The sequence below is a fragment of the Eriocheir sinensis genome, chromosome 5 (genome assembly GCF_024679095.1).
Source record: "Eriocheir sinensis breed Jianghai 21 chromosome 5, ASM2467909v1, whole genome shotgun sequence".
NCBI lineage: Eukaryota > Metazoa > Arthropoda > Malacostraca > Decapoda > Varunidae > Eriocheir > Eriocheir sinensis.
Window position 1 is genome coordinate 13,224,184 of NC_066513.1, and position 21,986 is coordinate 13,246,169.

General features: G+C 41.3%; 1 protein-coding gene across 7 annotated transcripts in view; it reads right to left on the reverse strand.

Moving 5' to 3' along the window:
- LOC126984441 (co-chaperone protein HscB-like) overlaps nucleotides 1-11,960 on the reverse strand; it is a 24,986-nt gene extending 13,026 nt beyond the window's left edge. Inside the window, exons 1-6 of one of the 7 annotated variants that reach the window (XM_050838073.1) lie at nucleotides 11,847-11,960; nucleotides 11,411-11,593; nucleotides 9,608-9,866; nucleotides 9,167-9,292; nucleotides 8,154-8,281; nucleotides 534-699 (exon numbers count right to left, since the gene is read on the reverse strand). In XM_050838073.1, the coding sequence (XP_050694030.1) occupies nucleotides 546-699; nucleotides 8,154-8,281; nucleotides 9,167-9,292; nucleotides 9,608-9,866; nucleotides 11,411-11,593; nucleotides 11,847-11,848 (852 nt within the window). In that variant the 5' untranslated portion in view covers nucleotides 11,849-11,960 and the 3' untranslated portion in view covers nucleotides 534-545. The other 6 variants (XM_050838083.1, XM_050838127.1, XM_050838105.1 and 3 more) reach the window with 6 other exon arrangements.
- Between the last annotated feature and the right edge of the window lie 10,026 nt (nucleotides 11,961-21,986).

Here is a 21,986-nt window from a genome sequence, read left to right on the forward strand (position 1 = left end):
CTTATGAAAACCCGGACAATCTTCTCAGTGGCCTTATGAAAACCCAGACAATCTTCTTGGTGGCCTTATGAAAACCCGGACAATCTTCTCGGTGACCTTATGAAAACCCGGACAATCTTCTTGGTGGCCTTATGAAAACCCGGACAGTGGCCTTATGAAAACCCGGACAATCTTCTCAGTGGCCTTATGAAAACCTGGACAATCTTTTCGGTGGCCTTATGAAAACCTGGACAATCTTTTCGGTGGCCTTATGAAAACCCGGACAATCTTTTCGGTGGCCTTATGAAAACCTGGACAATCTTCTCAGTGGCCTTATGAAAACCCGGACAATCTTCTTGGTGACCTTATGAAAACCCGGACAATCTTCTCAGTGGCCTTATGAAAACCCGGACAATCTTCTTGGTGACCTTATGAAATCCCGGACAATCTTCTCAGTGGCCTTGGGTAGTAGTGGTAATGGGAGCTCAACACTGAATATGAATCTCAGAGCCAACAGTTTCAGCAGTAGGCCAATGTTAGTCAACAGTCCATACCTGAGAAATATGTCAGCCTCTCGTGTGGAAACTTCCTTCAGAAGATTGAAGACTCACCACTGCCTTCATACCCAATGTGGCCCCTCTACAATGACCTGGAGCACAGTATTCCCCGACATTAGGGGCAGAAAGGATACCACGGCAGTTCCTGTAGATGCAGCCCAACCTGAAAATCATCACAAGGTAAGTTTTTTATTTATTTTTCTACATTAAAGGAAGTATCTCAAGGGCAAAAATATATAAAAGAACAAAAAAGCCTGCTAGCACTGATCCTAAGAAAGAAGATAATGGCTGAAAGAGAGGTCAATTTCGAATGGATAGAAGGTATACTATTTATAAACACTAAATATAGCTCCTTCCCTCCCTCCCCTGCTTTCTATTCCTTTCAATAATCTTTTTTCAGTGTATACATATTTTCCACTCCCCCTCTACCTTTCCTAAGCCCACTTTGATACCACTGATGGGGTTTCAGGCCATCAACAACTACAATGTTAGCCTCAATAGTAATCCTCAGTGCACTTATTCTCAAACATCGTAGTGAGTGAGTGAGTCTTAGATTGCTTTCATGAATAGTCTACTGATGTCCTTTTAATAAACTTTGCATTATCTTAGTCACTTAGCCATGTTTAGGTTTGTACTAATACCAATATCTTTCCTTTTCATAGTATCACAAATACCCATTGGTTCAGTTTTCGTATGTCTGATGTTTTCGTTATAGTATCACAATTAAAATATCCAACAATTATTTCCAACTCACTGAACACTTATCACACACAATTCATCTTCGAGTACAAACACTAATTAATAGCCATGATCAGTTATGTTATGAATTCTCCCAATTTCAGTCTGAAGAACTACACAACACTGGTCATTCACTGAGTGGTTGATTTCAGGCTTCTTGTACTTCACACAATTTATGCATTTCTTCTCAGCCTTGGAGCAATCCTTAGATTTATGATCACCAGTGCATTTATAACATTTTGGAGCTTCTCCATTGCTCTTAGCAGTACAGTTGACCTCAAGATGGCCGTATCTCTGACAATGATAACATATAATTGCATGGTATCTGTCTCTCACTGTGTATATTCCCCATTCTAATTTTAACTTGTCATGATTCTTGTAAATCAGCCCTCTCACGGTTGGGTCGCACCTCAAAATGTAGTGCATCTTGCCACCAGCTGTAGGCTTACTAAAAATCAGCTCAGTTTTATTCTCAACACCCTGAATTGTATGTAAGAACTCATTGCAGTCTAAGATGGTCTCCTTTATTTTTTCCTTGGTCTCCTCTTTATGCACATTGCATATCATGATCTTTGGTTTTGGCTTTCCAACACTCTTAGTACTAATTTGCTCAAAAGACTCCAATTTCTGAGCAGCCTCAGCCCTTGTACTCTCATTGTCAAAGTTCATGACAATATTACCCCCATTTGTGAATCTTGAATCAGTTATTTGAATGCCATTCAATACCTGGGAGACTTCATCCTTCATATCTGTTGCCTTCTTTTCCTGGGTAGAAGCTTTCACAACTAGGAGATTCTTCTTCACTTTCTTGCCTCTCTTCGCCACCTCAGCCCAACTGGATTCAGCATGCTCAGCACGAAGCGTGTCAACAACTGATCCCAGCTCCTCTTGCACCTTCTCAGCCCTTGATTCAACCTCATCTTTAACCACAGATATTTCTTTAGATACTTCTTGCTTGAATTCATCCAATTTTTCCACAATGCTGGTAGCCAGAGATGCTTTATGGAGGCATGGGGTGCATATCCAATTTATTTTGGGTATATTATCCTGCTTGATCCCAGACAAATTAGCACACTTCACGTGACACCACCTGAGACACAAACAGCATCCAATCCACTTCTCGCCTGAGAATTCCACAAAACATAATACAAACCCCCCAGTCCCTTAGCCCTGACAACCATGTCAACACTTCTATGTGGAGCTAGACGCAACGCACATCCGCTCAGGACCACGACCACTCATGTGCACTCACTCACTTTGCTCCTCTCCCAGTATGTTAGTATTTATTTTTGTCAAGTTCTCACTAATAATCATCCCCAGTTTATATGCCTCAGTATTCATGACTGCTGTGGGTCTTCATTTTGTTGTCTTCCTTAAGTAAGCTAACAAAACCCGATACAGTCATCCCCCGCCGTTCGCGGGTATTTCGTTCCCGGACTTCGGCGCGATGCGCGAAACCGCGAACGGCGGGACTATAACCCTATGGGAAAATATGCATTTGGGGAAGTCACCTCTGACACGTCATATAAAACATGTTTTTTTCGTTCCCAAAAGTAGCCCAATTTGCGATAAGTAGCCCAATCTGGCAACACTGCAGTGTTTTTTTTAGGATAATGTTCCGTTGTTTTCTGAAAATCGTCGATATCTTGGCTGCGGCCTGTCACACACAAACGGTGTTTCGTCTGAAACTTGATGTCAAATTATTTGACGGTTTGACAAACTTCTCATCAAATTCACAGAAACGAAAGAGACGAAAGATTTGGCCATGTTCCTTTATTAAATGAATTAAGAATTAGTGAACCTGATGTTTTCAAGAACTTATGGATGGAGAATCATTTGACAAACTATTAGATCTTGTGAGACCATACATAACCAAAGAAAACACAGTTATGATATCACCATTTGAACTTGGCTACTGGTAACACATTCAAGACCTGAAATTCTGAGTGCCATTTCTCCTCAAGCCATTGGTGGTATCGTTATAGATACTTGCAACGCCATTAACACATGCTTGCGATGCTGATTTTTCCAATGCATTTTTATTAGTGAACTAAATTATGAATAACAATAATGAAATGAAATTTTATATAAACATATTCTAGAAGAATGTTAACAAACTGAAAAGATTCAGAAGAATATAGGCCTACTAAGTAAACATAAATAAATAATTCATAAATAAACAATATATATTCAAATGTACCTCATTCTGACAAAAGCAAAAAAACATTCATTACTCGTATAAGTAAATTAGTGTGAATGATAACAAAATGAAAAGATTCAGATGAATATACTAAATAAACGTAAATACATAATTCTTAAATGAACAATATATGTTCAAATGTACCTCATTCTGACAAAATATATAATGCAAAATAAAACATTCATTAATAAAGTAAATTAGTGTGAATGATAACAAAATGAATAACAAAATGAAAAGATTCAGAAGAGTAACAGAGTCTCATAACCCATTTCTTTTAAGAAATTTATTTTCCTGTTTCGATGGAGCCATGATGACGATGAGCCGTGCACGTCCTCCTCTGATTATGTCCAATCACTAACTAATTTGCTTGATGTCAAATCAAAAATATCTACTGAAATCAGATGATTAAAGATTTGACATCAAACACACGATCAAATTCATGTCAAATAATTTGACATCAAAAATTTGATAAACAAGCCAAAAAGCGTGCATGGATGCGCTCATGGTTGGCAGGCTGTTAAAAGAGCTGAGTTTAGAGGATCATGAGACTCTGAAGAATTGGATAGTGACACCTCTCACTGCCAGAAGTGACACCAGGATGAGGAAGGCTGTCACTGCAGGAAAGTCTCGGTCTTGGTCTTGGAAATGTAAACAAAGGCGGAAATTTGCAGGCGGAAACGATCCTGATCGTCTGACAAATTCATGCGATAAGTTCATGCGGAACGATGGTGACTGTAGTTACTATTGGTCTCAACTCAGAAAATTCATATATGCTTCCTTATTAACGAGACTTTCTATACAACAAAGTGAGGTCATTCTTTGTTGATTTATACCGTAAGGTGCTGGCTATCATGTGTTTGAAGATACACTAAACTTAACCTAACATAACCTAAAACCAAAACAAACATATATCTTTCTTAATTTTCAACATCCTCCAGTTTTTTTTTTATCACTGCATTGCTTAGAATGGTGAAGCATATTGCTGATTCTGCACCTTTATTCCTATACATCACTTGATTCTTCAATGTCTAATTCTTAAATTAGCCTTTTCTGTGGAGCATATGAACATTATTATTTACTGATGCACTATTTAGGCTTTTGTGTCCTTAACAAATTGCCATAAAGGCATCACACAGCTTCTTATTTTCCCCAGTTTTCCTCACTTTCAGCTCACATATGCATAACTGTCACCTAACCACTTTTCCATCACAACTGCAACATTAATTGGGATAGTCTCCCTTGTTGTATCCTAACCTATCTTTTGTTACTTCCTGCAAGTATACCTCTGATACCCTTCTCCTTGCCTTTCCTTCCTCTGCCAATTCCAAGCCATCCACCTTCCTGCCACTGCACCCTGGATATCCTACTAGTTTATCATAATTTTTCCCTTCACATTAGAGGTTAGCATTTCTGGCTAGGAATCCACGGGTCCAGAATCAAATTCTGACCCAGACAGTCGGCAGGCACCTCACCCAGTTGTTCATCATTTCTTTCAGGCTAATCAATAAGTAGGTACCTGGGAAAACCTGGGTAACAGTAGTTTTTTTTTTTTTTTTTTTTAGCAAAGGGAGAGAGTTCAAGGGCACAAAAGCAAACAAAAAAAAAAAAAAAAGCCGCTACCTCACCTAAAAAAAAATCCAAGAGGTGGCTGAAAGATAGGTGCCTCCTTCCCCCAAAAATAAGGTCTCTACCATTCATTCTATTTTCTGCTCAGGAAGGTAAACAGTAGCTAAAGATGTACCAGTACATAGTGTGCTTTGATGCTTTGCTAAGATCTGATGATATTTTTGACACTTTGCAAAGATCTAAAGTTTTTGATGCATTGATCCATTTTTGATGCTCTGAAGGCATCTATTTTTTTAATAATTTGACATCTAGTCAGCTTCAGCTTCTTGATGCACTGATAAGATCCAGCTTTTTGAGTGGTTTGAAATTATTGCCTTTTTGGCGTACTGGTAGGGCTGACACCCTTTGAATAGATTTGATGCTCTGAAGGTGTCTCCTTCATCATTACCTTAATCGTCATTAGTGAGCCTGTTTTTCATGAAGGCAGGGCAGGGTATAAAGAAAGCCATGATCTTTCTGTTGAGTATTTTCAGCAATAATAGTTAAGAGGGTTAAGTTCATAACTTTAACCTCCTGTATTGTGAGAGTCACTTCCTCTATGGATGCCTCTTATGGCAGGGTGGAATTCAGGAACACATTTGTCACAACCATGTCTCTGGGATGAGGGCATGGATACCCAAAAGGTTAAATTCCAGAACTGAAGTAAATACTAATTATAAAACATATTTATTTTTTTACACAATTTTATTACATATGCGATTTATTTACTTTTGCACATTGCAGCTTAGCTGCAACTGATTTGCCTTTACTCAACAATGCCATGTTTTCTCTCTAAGGCTTTTACTTTCTCATAAATGCTGTTGTAGTACTTGATTTTGGCCACCACCACCCTGGCTGTGTTAATGTCATTGCTGGAGAAAGCAGCGTCTGCTTCTCTGGAATGAATAGAAACAAAAAGATAATCCATTTGCATGCCATCCTGATGGACAATTTGCATGAATAATGTAAAACCAATGCTAAGACTATAAGTCTGCATTTGCCTCTATTGTGGTAAAATTGCTTCTCCTATCTTAGATTGAGGAATTTTGTAAAGCAGTGATTCCCGAACTGGTGGTGAACAATCCCTTGTGAGGTGTGCAATGAATGTTATGGATAAAGCTTAAAAGCCTTAAGTCGTGGGGAACCCTTTGCCTTTGCCTCACGTCTCAGGGGGACGTGTTGGAATGTTGGGAAAAAAAAAACTTATTCTCCTGGTGGTGTGGATGTGGTTACTTGTTGAGATTCCACTTCAATATTTATTTATTTTTTCTCTTGGATGGTTAGTTTTAATGTCTGATATTCTTAGTAAAATATTTGCCCGTTACAGTGAATAAGCAAATTGGTTGGCAATAATTTAAATCTTTTATGTCTTCTTTTTCATGAATTAATATAAAGTGGCATTTTTCTGAGCTCTAGGAACTCTGACTCAAAACCATTTTGTATTTATTCAAATTATATTTAAAATTACCAGCATTGTTGATCAGGTCTATCGTTAGGTCATCTACTTTACTCGTATTCATTTCTTTCAAAGCGTTCAGAGAGTTATCCTCGTTTACAGTAGGAGCTTCAAGTTCAGCACCTTTTTCATCTCATCATCCCAATGCCCATCCTGATTGCTGAACAATTCAGTGTAGATTGTTATGCAATTCTTACTACTTCCTCCATATTATTTATGACATCTCCAATTGTATCTTTTAAAGCAAACAAGTTATTTCTGCCCTGTTTTCATGTTTCTGCCATTTTCTAAAGGTTCTCAAATTTTAACCATATGAAATTTACAAAAATCATCAACTTTCCTGCTGCTGATAAGTTTTGTCAATTATGCCAACTCTGTATCATCCCTTCCAATACTTCTTTGTGAAATCTTTTGCATTAGTTAGTTTACTGCAGCTGTTCACAGGTGCTTTCCTCCATTTTTTAGTACTGCCTCCATTACACTCTTTAGTCAGTTTGTCATTTGCTTCCGCTATATGTCCTTCAGGCTTAATCTGGAGATTTATGAATTTGTTCTGAATTTTTTTTAGCTTTCTTCCTGACTTAAATAGCATGGGGTGTTTATTTACTTGGTGTAATACTCAGAGTAATCTGCATCTTGCCAATTAGTCATCAAAGAATACAAAGAGCTTCTTTAGCACTGTTACATCCTCTACTATGTTTAGATTTCAAGTTAAAAACAGGTTTGTTTATCATCTACTTATGAGAGCTTTTCCAAGTCCCCTTCCTGTTTGTTTGATTTTTGTGTAACGTGTATTTAGGATAGATTTAATATCCAGTCTAACATTCAAAGGAAAGACTCGTCATGTCTGGTTGTTGCACACAAATTATCTGAAACTCACACCTCCTGCTGAGTCTATATGGGTGTTATGCTTTAACACTTGACTGTTGTGTTTTAGTATAGAAACACAGCCTCTTGAGTTAGTTAAAACATTAAAAGGCATAATAAGTAGACATCAAAAGGTGTTACAAGCTACTAAAAGAGAGGAGACTGTGGAGACACATTCTCACAGTTTTATCCACATAACTATACAGTTCAATGAAGTAAACAAGTTTTCCAATATGCTTCTGTGAATAATGATTAATATTTGCAAGAGTTAAATGTGTGTTCCATTCATGGTAATTAACTCAGATCTGAGAACAACCTGAGATGCTTAACCCGTCCGCTGTGATTTGCACGGATTTGGCTTTCACTAGTAGCCTGGTAACGTATGCTTTCAGGTCTTTCTCTGCCTCTGTGGTGGATAGTGGAGTGTTTCCCATGTGGTATTGGTATGCTGGATATCCCCTTCCAAGGTGCAGGACTTTACATTTTTCTTCATTGAATTGTAGCAGCCACTTTTTATTCCATTCCTGTAGCTTGGTTATGTCTTCTTGTAGGAAATCCGCAGTCAAGAGGTTAACCAAGGCTACTCTGAATGGCATTTTTTTCAAAGAAGCTAATATCGATATTTCCTGTATCTCTTAAAACAAGTATCTAGAAGCCTCCTTCTAACATTACAGGAACTGCAGCAGAACCGTATGATGACAATTATTACTTTAAATGGGTGAGAAAGTGCATTAAATGCATTGTAACTTACTTTAATAAGCTGTCCAGAATTGTCATGTTGCGCTGGCGTATAGCTTGAATGGTGTCTTTGTCCTCTGCTTCGGCAAGCTCTTCGTTCATCTCCATTACTGCCATTAGGAACTCTAAGTTCATATCGACCTGGAAGACAATAAAACAGTCATGTGCTGGACAGCATTTCTAATATGCTCACACTGGTATTTCCATTACGAGCTCCTCTGCCACACCTAAATAACCTCCTTCAACTCATTTTAATCCCAAAATCTCTATAATAGTTTCTGATTGATGTTAATGGCTGGACAAAAGGAGCATGGTGGCCTTACTCTTCTGTACAGCATTCTGGAGTGTTCCCTGAACCTCTACCTGGCTATGCTAACTGGCTGTAAACTGCAGTGCATTACCCTGTGTAAAGCCACCATAAGTAGTGAAGAACAGGCTAAAATTATATAAGGTTTTGTCTGTCAGCTCAAGGTGTCTTGTGTAAAATCCAATCCCTTTCTGGTAGTTTAGTATATATATAGTGAAAAATGGTTGGCAATGGACAAGCACCATAACAACAAAGAATATGACCAGACATGCGAGTGATCAGCCGCTCCATCATGTATACAGACATGGTGGCTGCTAGCTGCCAGGTGGGTGTTAAAAAGAAAAGGTAATTTCTCACAAGACTATCATGTTTTCTTTTTCAAACATTTTGGTACCATTTCATGCTTTATCACCTTATAAGAAAACACCAGATAGTCTGTATTAGAAATCTACCCTGTAAACTTCTTTATTCCTTTACTAATTTCCTGTCCTTCACAGCTCTATGCTACTTCCCTTGTAAAACTAATTCACTTCGCTTATACATTTACTATTGTCAGTGCATGAGCTCTTTTCCCACCAAAAGCATTTCACTACTTCATCTGAGAGCTACAGGTAGGTTCTGTTCTTCACAGTGATAAACTTATGCTTATTCAACCTTTCATGGCAGCCACCCATTAATATTTAAACCCCTTACAGATGGCAATTACTGCCTCTTGCTACCTGGCCTTCGTGCAGAGGCTGTCCAGCTAGGTCCAGCAGGTACACTGCACGACTTACAGGGTGCAGGAGACACTGGTACGCCTTGTTGACAGCAGATGAGTGGTCATGGGCAAACTGTTGCTCTCTCTGGAGGGGGAAGTTGGAAGATTTGTTTTGTTAATGTTTTTAAGGTGCTATGGGCTATTCATTCCTTTCCTGCCACAGATGCTGCTACATGAGCCACTCATGTACACTTTCTTAAGGATTTTTCATGCTAAGATTCTGAAGGATTATGAATAATGTCAGCATTAGTAAACCATCACACAGAAGGTATAATAAAAGAAAAAACATTATTGAACAAGTGAAATTTACATAAAAATGAAAATAGAAATGCATGTATGATTCATATATGCCCTGTGATAATCCAGGGACAGGATTAAGTACGTAATGACAAACACTTACCTCAGGGTTAAGTGTGTATCTGTCAGGATGATACTGAGCCTGCAACATTCTGAACCTTTTTGCCAGAGCCTTGGTGTCAATACTAAAGTTCTTCTGGATCCCAAGAACAGTGAAGTAGTCTCTTTGTTTGTTCAGTGGCTGCAAGCTCTTGCAGCTGAGGCAGAATTCAGTATCAGTGGGAATAACTGACTGACAACTCCAGCACTGGTTTGGCCCAACACTGGAGCTGAGAGTGACTTGGCTTTGTTTGATGACAAATCTGGAAAAGAGGGAAACAATGTAAATTGATTTTAGCTTTGTGTAGGTTTAACACTAATCTTCCAGTGGTTAGCTGTGGAGATGGCTAAATGAAAAGGTCAAGAGGGACAAAGACCCCTATTTGGAGGTGGTTATCTTATTCTATTTTTTCTTATGTGCTGCCCATAGCACCAATAGGCTCTTTTGAAGGGCCTGCAGGACGATCTCTACCCTTTAGTGGTGCAGGCAACTTATTTTCAGTGGCTGGCATGGTATATGATTCTTGCTCTGCCTACGATGGCCCCTGATGCTCCTTTTGACCTGTCACTGAAGTAAGGGTTGACTGAAGATCTGAACAGCATATGGGTTATGTTCGGCCACTGGTCAACATCTAACGGAGGGACTTGAACCCGGGTTCTTGGGATCACCATGTGCAAACGGTAACCACTTGGCCATCACCTCTCCTTGGTTAGGGTTGGGAATTGTTGTTAGGTTTGGTTACATTTGTTTAGTATTTGTGTATATAAATAAGTGTGATATGCTTTGCTGGCGGTCAAGGCGGCAACTCCAGTGGTGGTAGGGTCTGCCTTGCTCATGGGCTTGTGAGGGCATAAGTACATTTTTTCCTTCATTTCTGTGTACTGTGATGATGAAACTTTTATTTCTGATGAGTTTTGAAGTGTATGCTATTTATTAGCATTATTTTGATGTGGACATCACAAAATTTTGGGAAGGGTGGAGAGTGAAGAGATATTTGAGAAACTAGTGGTTTACCAGGGAATAGTCAGTGGACTGATCAAAACCACATCAAAGCATATCAGATATAAATTATTTCATATGCGATTATGAGACAGGTGAAGTTTTAAACATTTCCCCAAGAGAGCCCAGTGGTGGTATGGGCTAAGTGTAAGACGGAAAAAAAAGGGGGGAACATGGAGATGAGGGTAGCCTTCTCCGCCACCATGGCAACAGTGGCAAAGTGTGAAGCACACATTTATCGTAAACAATTCAACTACCGTATACAAATCGAACAAAACTAAATCTAATGTAATATAACCAAACCTAACCTAACCCAACTACATATAGTAACCTAATATATCCTGATCTGGTCCCTCTGGTGCCATTACACTAGACTGCACTCATAAACATTATACATTAATATTTTGAATTTCTTTAGTTTCCTGGAAGCTCTTGGTTACTGCACTGCATTCAGAGAAATAAAATGCAACATGCCAGTATTGACCTTATGCGAGACAGCAACATTATTAACCTAGCGCGAGATGGCTACATTTAGTTCCATATTAACAATGGGCTAAGTGTAAGAAAAAGAAGAAGAAGAAGAGGAACAAGAACAAGAAGAAAACTAAGAACAAGAACAAGAGAAAGAAGAACAAAACAAAGAAATAGAAAAAGAGGAACAAGAACAAGAACGAAACTAAGAACAAGAGGAACAAGAAAGACAAGAACAAGAGCCAAGAGGAACAAGAACAATAAGAACAAGAATAAAAATAAGAAAAAAAATAAGATTAAGTTACTAAAGGATGTCCCGCACCTCCCAACACATACTTCTCAGTGGCTGGTCTCGTCCTCAAGGCTCCCATGGCAGTGTATCGCCTTGAACTTATGGCATGGTAGCTTCTGAGGACACTGGTATATCTTGGGCAAGGCAGAAGGAGGCGGGCGTGCTTGAGGTCATTAAGTGCAGCAGAGGACAGATGAGGGGTGAGCAGTCTCAGGGCCATAGCGTACCTGTGTATTTAATTGCTTATGTAATTCATCTCTCAGCACAGTGACACTTAAAGAGAAGGAAAACAGAATAAGTAGTTAAATTATATAAGTTCCCTTGTGGCTCTTCTTCACTGAGTAGATCTTGATCTTGATCTTGATGTCACAGGTGGCTCGGGATTTCTCCCCAGCCAGGCCTTTGTATCGGCAGTTCCTGTGAAAGGAAAAAAAAACATGCGGAAAGTCTATGTTCTCGGGGCAAGATATCATTCCCTACATCTTGCACGCCACATGCCCTCCAAGAACTCTTTTACTGCCTCAATCACTCGTCCACTCATCTCTCCACTGAGCCCCAGCAGCAGCACCATCATTGAGCACCATCCACTCCCTTCCTCTGATCTTGATGTCACAGGTGGCTTGAGATTTCTCCCAGCCAGGCCTTTGTATCGGCAGCTCCTGTGAAAGAAAAAACAAAACATACAGAAAATCGGTGTTCAGCTACTCGGGGCAAGATGTCATTGCCTACATCTTGCACGCCACATGCTCTCCAAGAACTCTTTCACTGCCTCAATCACTCGTCCACTCGTCTCTCCCCTGAGCCCCAGCACCAGTACCATCCACTCCCTTCCAGTCCTCCCATTCACTCCACGTCCCATCTCACTCAGACACACATGCATCATCTTCGTTCTCTCTCTGTCACACTTCTTACATTCCAGCACTACATGATGCACAGTCTCGTCCACACCCCTGTCACACATCTGGCACACTTTGCTGCGGGACTCGACCATCTATAGTTCCTTGCATTTACATCCAGACACTGCGCTCTAGCACGGAAAAGATCACCTCCCAGGCTTCCCTCATACCACACCTCACACTTTGGGGCCTCTTTCTCCCTGTACCAGTCGAGAGTCTCCTTTCACCATTGTATCTTTTTTAGTTTCATGGTGCTACCTACACATGTATTAATAGTTGTATAATCACACAGTCCTGCCTGGGGGTTGGGATGGCATGTTCCTCCCTTCTCCCTTGTTGTTTACCTGCAACAATAAACAATCAATCAATCCATTTGATCAATCCCTCATCTTTAACTGCCATATCTATCACATTCTTCCACTTTCTTACATCCCACTCAAACCCTTCTCCATTTCTGTTTGTTATTCTCCATTCAAACACATTCTGCCTATCTTCAAAGGGTCGGTATACACCCACCTACTTAGCATAACAGTCCTGTCTATCATTCGCCCACATTTATTCGCCCATTTGCCATCTCTTATATTCCACAACTATACTTTTCTTGCTAATCTTGCATCCTCTATTTGTTCCAGTCTCACTTTATATATATACCAGGTAATTAAGTTTCTTCACCTTAAACTTGATCTTGATGTTATCGGTGACTTGGGATATCTCTCTGTACTGCATCTCTTGTGTAAAGGAAAAACATACAGAACATACAGTATCGTACGTACATGGGGCACAATACTATTCCTTACAGCTTGTACGTAGTAGTAGTAGTAGTCGGTCGGTAGTTTTGCCTTTGTAACGGCACTCCCTGATATAGCTCTTTACTGTCTGGGTCCATTATTTTCCTTTTTTCTTTCGTTCTTTTTTATCTTATTGTCCAAAACTTCTGTACTGCTGCTTTTGTTTTGCCACAATTCAGAGTCCAGACTGATCTTGGTCTTGGTGCGGGAGGTGTCACTGGTCACGGTCCTCACGGAGAGCACGGGAGTGGAGGAGAGGGAGGAAAGGGGCGCTGCCGCGCTGATTCATCCCTTTGCTGACTGACACACACACACACACACACACACACACATGCAGTTCAGTAATGCAGTGGTTAGCGTGCTCTCCTTACAAGCTGGGGATCGCAAGTCCAGCACGTGGTCAGACCATGGTGAAGTACACCCCCCCAACCCCTACCCCCCCCCCCCCCACACACACACACACGCGTGCGCACTCGGTCATGCTCATAATTTTATGTGTGAGCGGCCCACACAAGCGCCCACGCCCGCGCATCTGTGTTGGTCAGGGGTTTTCGATCTTCCTCTCCTCATGACCAAGAAAAACTCCTTGGTGATTATACCTTCCAAACTAGGATCAAGATCAGGGTCAAGGAAACTGTCTAAGACTCTAAAGAATCCTTGATCAGGGCCATCAGCATCCTGACTTCTGACGTGAACCCTTTCCAGCCTCCGTTTGAAGCTCGATCGATCAGGTCAAAGTACAACGCAGGAACCCATGCGTTTCCAAAGAAAGTAAATCAAACCTTAATGTTTCCCCGTTCCATTTTCTTCCGCTTGCATACAGAGGCACAGACACAATTCTGCATCTCAAGGACATGACTTGAAGGCCCAAGATCGTGGTGACTGGGCCGCGTGTTTACCCTCGCCGCGGCCCAGCTCAATTAAAGCACGTGTGAGGGGCGGGCGTGAGCATATCAGGGGCCTCAGGGCCTCCCAGAAGCCCAGAGGACAGCAAGGAAAAGTTACAATCTTATGCAGTTAAGTGAATTTGCTCAACATACTCAATTCCATATATTACGTGAAAAAGTTTGTTTCATTTAGAATACTGTGGTATAGTTATTTTTAATACTTTATCTTACGATTGAACGAAATTTAATGATTAAAAATCACACCAACATCTGTAACTTTCATATTTTAGTTTATCTTTTCTACGTCGTCTAAGTTACCTATTCATCGACTATCCTGCACAATCGCCATCGGATAGTAGCACTGACCACCTCAAACCGAGGACCTCCCCTGCAGAGGACCATGACTCGGCGACGATGGGTGCACAGGCAACAAATAAAGCCTGAAGGAGCAGGCGTCAGTTGGGCTGTGTAATCAAGGCTCGCCGCGGCATGCCGCAGCTATCCACCTTCGTTCGGTGACTGGTCTCTGCAACACCGGGCGGCGGAGTCAGTGACGTTTGGTCGGTGTGGCGGGGAGTAGGTATCCGCGCTGCCCGTGGCAACCAGTGTGTGTGTGGGTGAGTGGGTGTGGGTGTGTTCCGTTCATGGGGCCGCAGTGAACTAGTGTTTGGACTTTCTTTTCTTTGGAAACGGAGAAGCTAATGGTGCAATGACGTGAACCATAGCGAGTTATGTGAGCGGCAGAGGAGCATTTGTGGCAAAAGTCCATTCGTAGTGCTCCTTGCACTGTGTTTGGAAGTTTCAGTTACTATCCCTGGCCGCTCCGGCGCTGCCTTGGATAACCGGGAAGCCTTTTATCGTGTGCGTCAACGATCATGGTTTATTCGGGATAAAGGAAAGTGACACCAGCGAAGATACGGAAGCGGCAGACAGGTGAGAGGACTTGGTAGGCAGGTAGCGAGTTTTTGCATGCGTCCGTTAAATTATTGTACAGCATCCTGGATGTTGTTGCCGCATGTTACCACATCTCTCTCTTTAAACACACCTCAAACCCACACTCACTCGGGAGACGGGACACAACCCCCGACTGACACCCGGTACCCATTCACTGGCGGGTGGACGGGGAACACTGATTGAAGGAGACTCCATCCGTTTCCACTCCGCTCCGGAACCTAACCCGGGACGATTAGGTTGTGAGGCGAGCGCGCTACACACTGCTCACTGTGTGGCTGTATGATTGTATTTTTTTATAAATTCATTTTTGTTGCACAAAAACACTATCACATATATCACATAATGCATTTCAGCATCAGTACCAATGTGTTACTGAAAAGGAGTGTACTCCAGTAATTTCTTATCTATTCGAGGAAGGCATTCATTACTTGTGGAATTGCATTTCATGATGTTTGTCTTGTTCTTGTAAGCGCAGCAAATTTACAACCCGTTTACGCCTTCTTTAGAGGGAAAGATATTCAGCCCTGACCTTTGCTTGCGTGCAACGTGTTTGTGCTTGTCATGTGCTATCTCCCGAGTCTCCATCTGACCGACGTCGTAAATCTCGGTTGGTTTGATAGACAGCTTTGGGGATGGTCTTCACTCAGTCGATGCTGGTGGAAAAATTGACCATGCATAGGCCGGGGCGGGGAAGAGTGAAGGTGCATGCTTCCCTTTTTACTTCCTGACCCTGTATGCGGCGAAACACACACACACACACACACACACACACACGAGAGAGAGAGAGAGAGAGAGAGAGAGAGAGAGAGAGAGAGAGAGAGAGAGAGAGAATTACATAGAATTACATAGAAAATCAGACCACACAGACCCCATGGTCCAGACTAGGTGGTCTGTCTTTAAACCTAAGTGAATCTACACTAATCAGATGGCTCCAAAACGTTGCTTTTCTACTCTAGTTAATATTAAGTTCAAGGAAGTGACGATCGAGCTTGTTTTTAAAAGAGTCAATCGTGTTACATTGGATCACTGACGGTGGGAGCTTATTCCATTCTCGCACTACAACGTTGGTGAAGAAAAATTTGGTGCAGTCTGAATTTACTTGTCTACAGTTGAGTTTTATGCCATTGTTCCTCGTTCGCAAAGTGTCATCGATCATAAACAATTTTGTTCTGTCTACATTCGTGAAACCATTAAGTATTTTAAAACATTCGATCAGTTTTCCTCGGAGGCGACGTTTCTCAAAAGAGAACATGTTAAGGATGGAAAGCCTTTCTTCGTAGGATTTGTTTCGCAAGGAAGGGATCATTTTTGTTGCCCGACGCTGAACATCTAATTTAGCAATGTCCTCTGCATAGTGAGGAGACCAAAACTGTACCGAATATTCCAAGTGGGGTCTGACTAAACTATTGTAGAGCGGAAGTATTACATCTTTATTCTTGAATAAAAAGTTTCTTTTAATGAAGCCCAACAATCTGTTCGCTTTATTTGCTGCATCGATGCATTGATATAAGAATTTGAGGTTTGACGCGATTTTGACCCCCAGGTCCTTAGCGCATTGAACGCTTGTGAGTTTAACGCCGCGCATTTCGTAATCGAACTTCTTATTTCTTGTTCTAACTTGAAGGACCTGGCACTTGTCTACGTTAAAGGGAATCTCCCATCTATCCGACCAAGCTGAAATTTTGTGCAAATCCTCTTGGAGGCTTTGCCTGTCTTCGTCAGTGAGAACCGAGTTACCAATCTTTGTGTCGTCTGCAAATTTACTAATGCCATTATTGAGTCCAACATCCATGTCGTTGATGTAAATAATGAAGAGCAATGGGCCAAGAACCGAGCCCTGAGGGACGCCACTAGTGACCGGCGCCCACTCTGAGTTAAATCCGTCAATCACTACTCTTTGTTGTCTGTTGCTCAACCAATTCGCGACCCATTGGTTTACTTGCCCGTCAATACCTATTTGCTTTAATTTATAAAGTAATTTATGATGTGGGACTTTATCAAACGCTTTCTAGAAATCAAGATAGACTACGTCCAATGATTTGGTTACATCATAAACTGAGAAGAGGTCGTTATAAAAGGTCATTAGGTTTGATAGGCAGGATCTTTTGTTACGGAAGCCATGTGAATCCCCAATTAATGAGTGGCTTTCGAGGTAACTCACAATTTTGTCTCTAATTATGCTCTCAAGTAGCTTACCTACAATTGAAGTTAGACTAATGGGTTGGTAGTTACCTGGTGTTTTTTTGTCTCCTTTCTTAAAAATCAGTGTCACGTTAGCCTTTTTCCAATCCGAAAGGACGATGCCTTGTCGCAAGGACATATTGAATACGTTTGTGAGGGAGGAGACTATTTCGCTCTTTGTTTCTTTAAGCAGTATATGATATACTTTATCGGGTCCGGGACTTTTATTTGTTTTAAGTGAATGAATAGCTTTAAGGACTTCATCGGTTGTTATTTCAAAATTAGGCAATGCATGCTCGAGATTTACATTAGTACTGGTGCTGGTGGTAGTGGGAGGAAGACTGTTAGTATTAAACACCGAGGGAAAGTAACTGTTTAAGAGGTTTGCAGTGTGTTGGCTGTCAGTCACTAGTGCACCGTCGTTGTTTGTTAAAGGTCCAATTCCACTTCTGATCGCCTTTCTGTTGTTTATGTAACTGAAGAAAGATTTCGGATTATTTTTACAGAGAGAGAGAAAGTCTTTAGATTGCCGCGTGAGTAGAGAAACTACCTTAGAGTAAGCGTTGGCTAACTGACCTTTGCTAATGAAAGAAAAAAAGGGGTTAGAAGTTTTACACACACACACACACACACACACACACACACACACACACACACACACACACACACACACACACAAACACACACACACACACACACACACACACACACACACACACACACACACATACACACACACAGAGTTCAACCGGTACTAACGAACTCTCTCCTATAATCTTCATGATGGCCATTAATGTAATGTCTTTGAATCTATCTAGCTACCTATCTGTCTATCTCTATCGACTTTATTTTTGTATCTTTTTGTACTAGAAGCCTGTGGCCAGAGAGAGAGAGAGAGAGAGAGAGAGAGAGAGAGAGAGAGAGAGAGAGAGAGAGAGAGAGCATGAGCACTAGCAGATAAGAACAAAAGGAGTCTGTAAAAGGCCAGTTGACCTACACAGGGCAGCCCCTGTAAATCTGACACCACCGCCCACCACTAGTCCTCCCTTCCTTTACTACACGGCCTCAGACCTTTCCTGCTCTTTTACCTGCAGAACCTTACTGATATCGCCCTTATTGAATCTCTTCATCCTATATAAACTTCATTTAAGTCCCTCGCACCCTTCCCTTCTGTAGAGAAAGCAAATTTGAACGGTGAAGCCTATCAATATATGGCAAGTTCAAGGTTTTCAACTCATGAATAACATTTGTCATTCACTACTGCACGTATTCTAACTTGCTGATATCCATTCTGTAAAAGGAACACTAGAACTGCACTGCATAATTGATATGAGGTTTAACTAATGCTAAATATAACGAGGATGACTTCAAGGCTGATATTGTTGACGCCTCTCAATGAAATCCAGTGGCCTATGTGCACAATTCTTCAACTGATTGCTCTCGTTCTTTGGGCGTAGATATATATAGATAAATAGGCAGACAGACAGATAGATAGATAGGTACAGACATATATAGAGGCTACTAAGGCTTTGTTACATATAAAACTATGGAAATGACTACGATATACATTTTTATTTCACTCCCGTAAGTCTCTAAGCGTCTGTTGTGTGTTGTGGGAGAACTACATTTACTTGTGAGCGAAGCAGTCGTGCCTCTCACCGCCGCAGGGGAAGGGTGACCGGTCTGGCGGGTGGCGGAGGAAAGGGAGAGTGAGCAGCAGGCTTAGGGGTTGAAATCGGAGGAGAGGAAGGGGGAAGGAGCGATGAGTTCAGAATAATGGCTGGGAATATCGGTCGGCGGGTGAGGATTTTATGAAGACTGCCGGAATGAGGAAGGCATTAAGGGAGGATAAACGTCGTGTATGTTTGTCGATAAGATGTATTGGAACTCGCATAACTTCTTCTGTGTGTGTATGTGTGTGTGTGTGTGTGTGTGTGATAGTACAAGTATTCAAGTTTTAGCTGTTACCAAGTGCGATTCCATCCCAATCTAATCGAACTGAATCCAATAGAGACTAAAAGGATGCGTATTAGTCGGTCTCTTCCTATTCCCTGCTCCTGGCTCGCTATTTCTAGACGGGTGAGTATTAAGTGTATTTAAGAAGGTGACGGTTCTCGATCTAATTATTTCTCGGTTTTATTATTAGGAGGTGACGCTTCTCGGTCTTATTATTTCTTCACGGTATGGCATTAGATTTATCTGAGGAGGTGACGATTCTCGGTCTTATTTTCGATTCAAATTTAACGTTTGAATGTCGCAGTCGTTTATTTGTGTCTTCTGCCACTCACAGCTTGGATTAGTAATTAGAATGGCATTTAAAGTTTTTGTAGACTCAGTTTGTCAGTTCTTTGCGGTGTCTAGCCTAATATTAATGTCCTTGACTACTGGTGCCAATCTGATGTCCTGCTGCCGGGTGTCACTTGGCACTAATCGATAAGGTTTTCCGGGCCGCTATTTTTCTCTGTGATGGAAATGTATTATGTGAACTTAAAGATCGCCGTGCTGTCAGTGCTCTTTGCATATAACTAAAAAAAATCAGCCTGATGCATCTCGTCCTCTGCTTTACAGCGTTACTAATTTATGTGCATCGTGCAGGGCAACTAGGCACATCTTAGCAGAATATTTGTTATCTCTTCATCCAGTAAGATGTTTTTTTTTCCAAGAGCCGTTTGTGACTGTAACTCAATGTCTTCTGAAACATGCTCTCTTACAATAATCTGAATCTAAGTGAGACATTTTATTTTCCCTTACTGATCCTTATGCTTGATGCTCCCAGTTTGCCGGACCTTACTTACTCTGTCTATCCTCTAATATATTTACTTTATCCTTAGTTATTTGTGTTTCGGGTGCGCCGGTGTCATGTACTTTGTAACATGTAGTATTAGTACTCCTCCGGTGCTAACTATTGCGCTGTGTATAATAAAGTGGTCTTCAGGGCCCGTCCTGCGTCTAAGGGTCTCAGGATGCGTCTCAGTGTTCCTGTGAGGGGAGTGGGAAGCGGCAGTGGAGTACTTTGTATTCCATGACACTTCCATTTGTTTACGTTGTGTTGTTTCCGAAAATTATAAAGAAAACATTCTCTCCTCTTGGACTTAAAGAACACAGCATGAAGTTACAGAAGAGACACTTAAGAACGTGACGAACAGCAGAAACTCAAAAGAACTTCGTAAGATATCCCTCTTGTTCTTTTTCTTGTTGTTGTTCTTTTTCTTCTTGTTCTTCTTGTTCTTGTTTTTCTTCTTGTTCTTGCTCTACTTCATTTTCTTTTTCTTGTTCTTCTTGTTCTTGTTCTTCTTGTTCTTCTTCTTCTTCATCATCTCCTCCTCTTTCTTGGCTTCTTCTCTTCTCCCTCCTCCTCCTCCTCCACCACCACCACTTCATGTAAGGCGGGCTATAGGGGTGCATCTCATATCGTTGCCAAGGGAAGAACATGTGAAATGGCTCTTTGATTCACACAGTCGATAGATATATTTTTACGCATGTCTCTTTTTGAATATTAATATTAATTACCCCGTGTAATTGCATTCTGTTCCTCTTGCTTTGAAGATATGATAATTTATATGACAATTTATTCATGTTCTATGGCTGTCTTTTCGTGTGCTTATGGGGAAGAGAGAGAGAGAGAGAGAGAGAGAGAGAGAGAGAGAGAGAGAGAGAGAGAGAGAATAACGACAGGTAACAAACACACCTACAGACAACCACGTAGAAATCGGGAGAAACACGGAAAATGGAAACGCGCGTCGAGTGCGTTACTGGAGGATGGAAAGAGGAGGCATTGTCCGAATCAGTGGAGTAGAGACGTGGAGTCAGTGTGCACCCGGTGTCAGAAGAAGGTAAACGCTCTCGGCCGCCGCTCCGACTTCACAGCCTCTCGCTCCCTCTCTGCTCCCATTGCCCCGTGTCGAGTCAAAAGCCCCTGTATCTCAGCACCTCATCCCGCCTGTTTGAAAAGCCTCTCGTGGAAGTTGCTGGGGTTTCCATGGACTGTTTCGTGATCCTAGTGAGAGTTCGACACGACTTCTGCTGCTGTACCTTGAACGGAAAAATTATATACCCATGAAAACCACCCGGTCATTAATCTTCGCTGTTGTAACCGTGGGAAATAGTTCGTAATGGGAGTTCGATACGTTTTAAGACTATGGACCTTTTAAATATTTGTAACATCCTTCACTTCCCTTTAAATCTCGAGTTCGATACGTTTAATAAGAATACATACCTTTTAAATATTCATAACATCTCTCACTTCCCTTTAAATCTCACCCTTTCCATTTTGACATGAGTATTTGGTTGCCACGTTGATATTCATATGTATCTTGTGAATTTCGATTATGAGTGAAAAAAAAAATTAAACGTTATTTGCTGAACAAGTGACTGATCCGACAGCTTGTTTGTAGTGACGCCGTTCAGACAGTGCGTGTGGCGGATGTCGGTGCCTGTCGTGGCGGGAGTTCTGTGTGTGGCGAGCAATGAGTGTCGTGGTGAATGTGCTCTCCGGGGTGACTCCTCCTCGCCGTAGTTATGAGATCGATTCGCCCTAGCGTGTTGGTGTATTCATGTGAGTACCGGTATTAATGTTATTACTGCTGGTACTACTACTACTACTGATGATGATTATGATGTAACTACTCTTTCTCCTTATCCTTTTCTTCCTGTTCCTTCTCTCCTAACTACTCCTACTACTGCTACCACTACCACTACAACTACTGCTACCACTACTGATGATGCAACTACTCTTTTTCTCTTCCCTTTCCTCCTGTTCCTCTTTCTGCTCCTCCTCCCTCTTCTCCTAGGTTCTACTACTACTACTACTACTACTACTACTACTGCTACTAGTACTACTATTATATGCCAGAGTTGAAATTTACTATCTGTTTGCATAGGAAACAAAATAATTCGGCTAATATTCCGAGTAAA